This window comes from Mandrillus leucophaeus, unplaced genomic scaffold (assembly GCF_000951045.1).
Source record: "Mandrillus leucophaeus isolate KB7577 unplaced genomic scaffold, Mleu.le_1.0 Scaffold1557, whole genome shotgun sequence".
Lineage (NCBI taxonomy): Eukaryota > Metazoa > Chordata > Mammalia > Primates > Cercopithecidae > Mandrillus > Mandrillus leucophaeus.
The window spans coordinates 206,745-214,641 of NW_012101540.1; the positions used below are offsets into that span (position 1 = coordinate 206,745).

A 7,897-nucleotide genomic window follows, 5' to 3' on the forward strand; every position below is an offset into this window, starting at 1 on the left:
TCATTGGTAGCTTAATGGGGATGGCATTGAATCTATAAATTTCCTTGGGCAGTATGGCCATTTTCACAATATTGATTATTCCTATCCATGAGCATGGTATGTTCTTCCATTTGTTTGACACACACTCTGCTTTCTAGTGCTACAAGAAAACCAAAAGACAGTCCAAGGTCAGAACACATTAAATCAAGTGGACCTCTTAAAAAGGGATTTAATGTAGAAAGCAAAAACTGTGCATAATTTTACTAAAAATATAACCAACACACGCAAAAAAACTAAGAAACAAAGGAATTTATAAAAAATGTATAATTTAATATTTTGGCTTGAAACTATGGTCTGGATGTCTAATAGGCTCCTGGAAATAGTATGAAAACTATCTTTTAAGAAAAGAGTTAATGTCACATTAAGAGCTGCATGTGAGTGGTGAATAGAAAGGACAGTATCTCATTTGTTTTTTTCGATATTGTGCAAAAGTGCAAAAATGTTACTTTGGGTTAGTTTACCCTTCTGTAGATATTAAGGTGTGGCAAATATCTGTCCCCAGTTTTCACCTATAGTCCTGATGTTAATACAAATATCTCTTTTTACACTTGAAAAATTCCCCTTTGTATAATTAATTATATCATCACATTAGTTTTAATCTATCATTATCATTATTGATATCAAAATATGAAAGAGGTATACATCATGAACAGTATGGCACGAAAAAAAAGAAATGAAGAGGGAAATGGAGACATAGAGGAAGACATCTAGAATAACTAAATATTTGTGTTTAAAAGTAGATGTTATCAAGGGACAACTGGCAAATTTCACAAGTTCATGCACAGTCTTTGTGATGAATAGATATTCAGGTACTACTGGGATATATTTAATAATGTATGCATTCCTAGCTTGTCAACCATTTCACCTACATTCTGAAAATATTAGAGTTTAAGAATGTATTCACTTTCAGCTGGGTGTGGTGGCTCACATCTGTAATCCCAGCACTTTGGGAGGCCAAGGCAAGTGGATCACCTGAGGTCAGTAGTTAAAGAACAGCTTGTCCAACATGGCGAAACCCCGTCTCTACTAAAAATACAAAAAATAGCCAGGCATGGTGGTGCGTGCCTGTACTCCCAGCTACTCAGAAGGCTGAGGCAAGAGAATCACTTGAACCCAGGAAGCAGAGGTTGCAGTCAGCCAAGATCACGCCGCCGCACTCCGGCCTGGGTGAGAGAGTGAGACTCTATCTCAAAAGCAAAACAAAACAAAAGAATGTATTTACTTTCAGTTATACTATATATTCAATATCTGTGTCTTCTTCGTATTCTGTATTGTGCTTTTCCCATTTTCTTCAAGACTGAATGGGAAACAAATAGGTAGTCTATTCATAGCTATTTTTAAAATAAACAATGTGTTAAATGTATTACTTTTGGATTAGTTTTCCTAATCCAAACTCCAGGTTCGTACTTGTCTGTTATTAAGTACCTCTTTCCTTTTCCATTAGATTTATTCTGTTGCTCTTTTATTATTATGTTGCTTATTATTTTATCATGTAATTTGCTATCTATTCGAATAAGATGTGCAGTTAAGGCTATGATCTTCCTAAGAATACAACTGAGGCTTGTTCAATAGGTTCCTGAAAACTGTCTTTTAATGTAAATAGTTTAATGGAATTGTTCAGCAGGGCAGAGTAAAACATTTAGGTAATTTCTTCCCTAAACATGGAGTTCTTCCTTTAAATTCAGAAGCTCTTCTAATTAACAGTCAGCAATTTATAAAAAATATGTGTAAAAGATACTTATGTAGACTACTCAGGAATTAGTACATTATAGTCTTTGAACTTTAAGTCCTATCATCTGATGTCTCAAGGCAGAAACCTGTAATATGTAACCTATGATATGGTTAGAGGTGATTAAATCATATGTGTGTTTATTACACACAGTAGCTCATGAAGACTGACAGGAGAGCAAAAAGCATGCTTAGCACAGGCATCTTACACCCACCTTGAACATCACTGACCTACATGCATTCTCCCTACTTCATCGGCCACAGAAAGTAGACTGTCTCTTTCCATTTTATTATTCAGTCATTCAAGGCTTCACGGTGGGAAGGCTTTAAAATGCAATTATTATTTAAAAGCCAGATAATTCAGAATTTGACAAAATTCAAGAATACTCATTCAGGTCTCCATACTGAAAAACAAACATCAAGCAGGGTGCCTGCTCATTTTCTTAGGAGCAATGAAATCTCAGCTCAGATACTGTAATTGGACTGAAACCGATTGTTAGGAAAAACAAATCATGGAAATCGGAATATCTTTCCATTCTCTCCAACAGAACCAGAGCATGCAGAAATCAGCATTGAAACGGATTTTAATACATTTGATCTGCATTCGCCATTTTCAATAACAGCAAAGATGAGTGTAGAATTTACGGCATTTGTCCGGATTCTCACAAATTGTCATAGAGCTGCCACTAGAATCTCCTTCAGGGCTCAGCATATTTCACAAAGTGTGGTATTACAAATGCATTATGTATTTGTTAAAAGCAGAAATTAGAAAAGAATCTGAAAATTGTTAGCCATTGGTTATACTCAGAAGTAAGAAAATGCTGTCATATTTGATGATTCAATATGACTTTGACACAATTTGTGTCTGTATCTGAGAGCGTTTAAATCTTGCAGTCAGGCATTTGGGATCTGAAATGCCTTTCAAAGAAAGTGTGTATTTGAACACTGTTATTAAAGTGGAAGTAATGTCATCTCTGTCTGATCAAAAGTATAACATGTAAAAAGTAGAAATCACATAACTTTGTGTCTTAATGAATAATGCACTTGCTTCTGGCATTTTAAAGTGCTCTGCTTTTGGTAGAATCTTCCCCTTGACATCAGTACCATCTTCACATTCATCCCCAGTCTTTGACTGACACAGCTCCTGGAGATCAGCTTCCAGGTCAGGCACTAAAAAATACAAAGGTTATGAACTTGAGTAGAAAAACATGAAGTATAAATAAGGAAATAATAATATTCTATTCCACAGAGTTATGACATAAAAGCCTGTAGGTTAGTGTGATAATAAATGTGATGCAAAGATGTCACACCTTTGTTTTCCTGTATTATGAATTCCTATTTTATTTGTTTTTTAATACAGGATTTCACTCTGTCATCCAGGCTAGAGTACAGGGGCGCAGTCTCAGGCGACTGCAGCACTGACCTCCTGAGCTCAAGCGATCCCCCTGTCTCAGCCTTGTGAGTTGCTGAGACTACAGGCACATGCCACCACCAAGGCTAGTTTTTGTATTTTTTTGGCAGAGAAAATTTTTTGGTGTTTCCCCATGTTGCCCAGGCTAGTTCCTAACTCTCAGGCTCAAGGGACCCACCAGCCTTGGCCTTCCAAAGTGCTGGGATTGCAGGTGTAAGCCAATGTATCTGGCCTGAAATCTAATTTAAAATGACAATCTAAGGATAAATCACACTATACCTTCATTTCCTATACTTTGCAAGTGTGCATTATAAACAGCGAGTATCAACTGTGTAAGATACCTGAAGTTTGCTGCATGAATATCATTTTAATAATAACTCAAAGGTAATTTTCTGAAAGACTAGGTCAATGTATTCCTGGGCTTATGACAAAAACTTACAATTGTGATAACCATATCTTGTTGAGGAAATTTGAAAATTATTTGGCTAAAATTAATTAAAATTATGCTTAGGTCCAAAGGCCCTACATGTAGCTTTTCATAAATGAATCCCATTGAGAATATAGTACCAAAAATAAGAGGAAAATCACAGTCTTCCAATGAAAGTTCAGGAAATTGAGTGACAGAAAGTAATGAGTATTGTTGACAGTCATATTCTGGAAACCTCTTAACCGTGAATTGCTAAAATAATCCATGGCCCAAATTCTGTCAACTTTAGCTTGAAAATGCTATCTGCTGAGGACACAATTTCTGTTTCACGATAATTTTATCATACTTTGAGTTTTCTAATTATAAAAGTATTTAGACAACTTTTTAAAGTTCCTTTAAAAACATACTAATATACCTACCTGTATGCCAGTGTCCTGAATTATCCAACATATCCTTTTACCAAACATACTTTCAAAAATATTGATCAAAGGGAACAGTGGCTGTCATTTATTGAGCCCTTTTCCGGAGTTGCTATCCTGCTTCACTGAATTGTGTTTTCTCCTGAGCCAATACTGAAGTACCTTACAGTACAGACACATTCGAGTATTAGGCATTTTAAGCAAAATAATTCACGTTTTGTAACAACGTAGATGGTAGGAAGAACACAGACCTTGGAATGTAATATGAATTCTGTCTCCATGACTCAAGCTTCCTGGTAAGCCTCAATCTCTGAGCGACCATTTCCTTTTTATAAAATGGGGCTAATATCCCTATGCAAATGGGCTTTATTCAGGGTGTTATAAGGTAGGGTGACTTGGCACTCTATATGCTATAAAAGGGTGCTTACAGCATTGTGGACACCATGGCTGAGCCAATCATGCAGCAACATTCTAAGAAGATCAAATTAATCAAGTGAAATAATGTATATTTTTATACATCAAATTAAACAGTTTCATCTGATTTAGCAAGGGATGTATTTTCAAGCATACACAATAAATCTTGAAAAAAATAGAAAATGTATTATATCCAGGGACTGCATGAAGTTGTAAACTATACTCTTCACTTTTCCAGCATACTTTGAGCAAATGTTTGAGATCCTTCCCTAACGTTTTCTTTCCTATTACTGGTCATGGCATAAGGCATGATGCACACATAGTCCTCCTTCCCCCCATAGACATTATTTCTTTCCTTTCCCAGCACCTTGAATCTCAGCTGCAACCTGATCATCTTCTCTCTTCTGATCAGCTGTAGGATCCCAACTTTCAGTGGGTGGCTTCTCTTCTTTAGGCTCTTCATCACTGGGTTCCTGGGACAAAGGGGAGGCGGTGTGTGTGCAGATAAAAAGTTTTGTTATTAATACATGTCCATAAAACAAATATACAGAATACACAAGTATTTCTAATCATAAGTAAGTCTAAAGACACTTCTCCAATACTATTCCATATACTTATTCTTCACAAAGTTACTCTTCCCAAAGAGAGGTTACTCTAAGACAGTTACCCTCAAAGGCTTTGGAAGCCATTTTAATCTATGTTGGGATGGATGTGTGCAATCTGTTATCAGTAAGCATGAGGAGGAAGTCATGGTGGGGAACACAAGATTATCCATGCAGGCAAAACCAGATTGTAATACTCTTGGATTAGTCTTTCCTTCATGAGATGCCATGATCATTTTTATCAACATGGAAGATCTTTATCAGTGTATCTATACTAGTTCAACAACACTATCACAAAATAAATTTCTGCTAATAAAAAACATCAAAATAATAAAGCACTCACAAGCATAGCCACAATCAGCTCAGGAGGCTGTAAACTTCTTCTTGGCCTAGGCCTATATGTTGATCTTCCTCGCCAACTCATATTTCACTCTGCAAACAGAATACTGTGATTGGGAAAGTGTGTTTGAGAGGATAGCTATATTTGACCACTTTCATGGCCAAATGTTAAATTTCAGTTTTTAAAAAAGTTCGGAAATAATTTGAAAGTAAGTCCCAGGGCAACTAGAAGTGTGTACATCTTCTGAATCGAATGCTTGTAAAACCACTTAAGTTGGGCAATCTAGCAAAGCAATGTTTTAATGCTCGTGGCAAAAGATACAGGATATTTCCGATGAGATTTGGTTTCACAGCTGGATTCTCCATAGTGGAGACATTTAAGTTTATACAGCTAGAGAATTAAAACTGCAGTGACCACGGCTTTCGTCACACACCCATTTGTTTGGACAATTTCCCTCCCTAAAATCAAAGTTTTGTTGGAAAGCACAGTCCCGCCCATTCGAACCTCCAGGGTGGAGTTGAGAAGTTGCAACACATCGCTGGACGCTCCTCACTGGACACTTCTACTGGGAGCTCTACAGACCTCAGGGTCGCGGTCATCAACTCATAGCATTCCCACTTCCCAGGCCCCTTTCTTACCGCCCACACAGCCCATTCCTGGGTCCCCACCAAGAAGTCTGGAATCTGTTCCGTTGGAAGTTCCAGGCACTTCCGGAACTCAGATACCTCCAACAGCACCCCCAGTATTCACCCCATCTTCATCTGGCTCCCCTTCACTCGGCGGCCCACTTTTCTTATGACGTAGAGGCTCTTCACCTCTGAGACCACAGACCACGCCGCCTGACCCTCTGGAAGCCCGCTCACTCCTCCTCACATTCACTCACATTTCAATTCCTGGGAGGACTGGCCTGCGGACCTACAGGCTGCGTCGCAGTAGGAGAGAAAGAGTCCAGACAGCTGGAACGCGACCCTCACACTCTCACAGTTCCCCAGCGGTCACCACGTGGGCAAAGGGGTCGAAGGAAAGATGCCAAGTGAACATGTGCACTGAGGCAGGTGTCCAAGGAGCATGCACACTGACGTCGGTGCTTGCCTTGTGGGTTGCAGTGCCCCGCCTTGCCCCACCCCATCCCGCGTCACGCAGTCCTCCCTCCCCTCCCTGGTTCCCACTGAGGACTTTGGAATGCATAGTCTGTAAGCAGTTTCATATGCCTCGGGGACTCAAATACCACAGATAGTTTCCCCCTTCAAAACTCACTGCTTGTTTACCTGACCCTCCTCCCCTCTATGGTCCTTCTTCCTCCCTTATTCAGCATCCCCACCACGGCAAGGCCACGGCTGCATCGCTGCGTGTTAGAAGGACGGGGACCTCAAAGCCTTTCCACCTAGGAGGCCATGGACCGTGCCCGCAGGCTCCTCCTCACACTCACACTCAAACTTCTAGGACTACTGACCTGCAGACCTACTGGCTGACTCCCAGTCAGCAAGACAGAAGGAAGTCACGATGTCTCCTTGCACAGCTCTGCAGGGACAGAAGGCAGACAGTAAGGCGCATGGGCAACAAGGGACTTGGGCAGCAAGGGGCGTTCACACTGAGTCAGGCACATGCAAGGCCAGCCAGGGTTTTCCCACTGTCCCCAGATAAGAATCCCCAGTATGTTTGTAGTAGAAAGAAAGGGACTTAAGAGATTTTTTTTCTCTCTCTCTTGCCCTACCATTCTCATGCATCCAGAAACTTTGGGAACAGAGAGTCCCATGTCACCCTTAGTAGTTGATGTGTCTCAGAAAGACCTTTTCTGACTGAAATAAAGTATTTTAATGCCTATATTTATACATGCTTTTTTTTTCAGACAGGGTGTTACTTTGTCACCCTGGCTGGTGGGCAATGGCATAACTTTACCTCACTGCAGCCTGGATCTCCTGGGCATAAGCAATACTCAAGACGCAGCCTCCCAAGTAGTTGGGACTACAGGTGTGTGCCACCATGCCCAGCTATTTTATTTATTTATTTACTTAGAGACAGAATCTGACTATGTTGTCCAGGCTGGTCTCAATTTCTGGGCTCAAGTGATCCTCCCACCTTGGCCAATTTTTATTCATGTTTTGATTAATCACTTCCTTCTCTGGTCTGAGGTTTTCTGCATGCTACCAATGAATTGAACCACTTCTGTGGACTAAATAAATTCACACCTCTTCCTTTTTTAGGTTGTACTATTGCACATTTTAATCTCTGGACTGGTAACTGATTTCCCTGAATACACCTGTAGGTCATTCAGACAGTGTATGGTTTAGAAATATGCATACATATGATATGGTTTGACTTTGTCCCCACCCAAATCTCTCCTTGAATTGTAGTTCCCATAATCCCCACGTGTCATGGAAAGGACCCTGTGAGAGGTAATGTAATCATGAGGGTGGTTACCTTCATGCTGTTGCCCTGATAGTGAGTAAGTTCTCACAAGATCTAATGGTTTTATAAGAGGCTTTTCCCCTTTTGCTCATTCTTCTCTCTCCTGCT

General features: G+C 39.9%; 1 protein-coding gene across 1 annotated transcript; it reads right to left on the reverse strand.

Moving 5' to 3' along the window:
• Positions 1–2,339: 2,339 nt before the first annotated feature.
• Positions 2,340–6,468, reverse strand: LOC105536154 (X antigen family member 2-like). The gene is made up of 4 exons (XM_011975426.1): positions 6,264–6,468; positions 5,384–5,472; positions 4,806–4,911; positions 2,340–2,937 (listed from the first exon to the last, which is right to left on the reverse strand). Exons 2-4 carry the CDS (start codon positions 5,462–5,464, stop codon positions 2,750–2,752), a joined length of 375 nt encoding a protein of 124 aa, XP_011830816.1. The 5' UTR covers positions 5,465–5,472; positions 6,264–6,468; the 3' UTR covers positions 2,340–2,749.
• Positions 6,469–7,897: the final 1,429 nt, after the last annotated feature.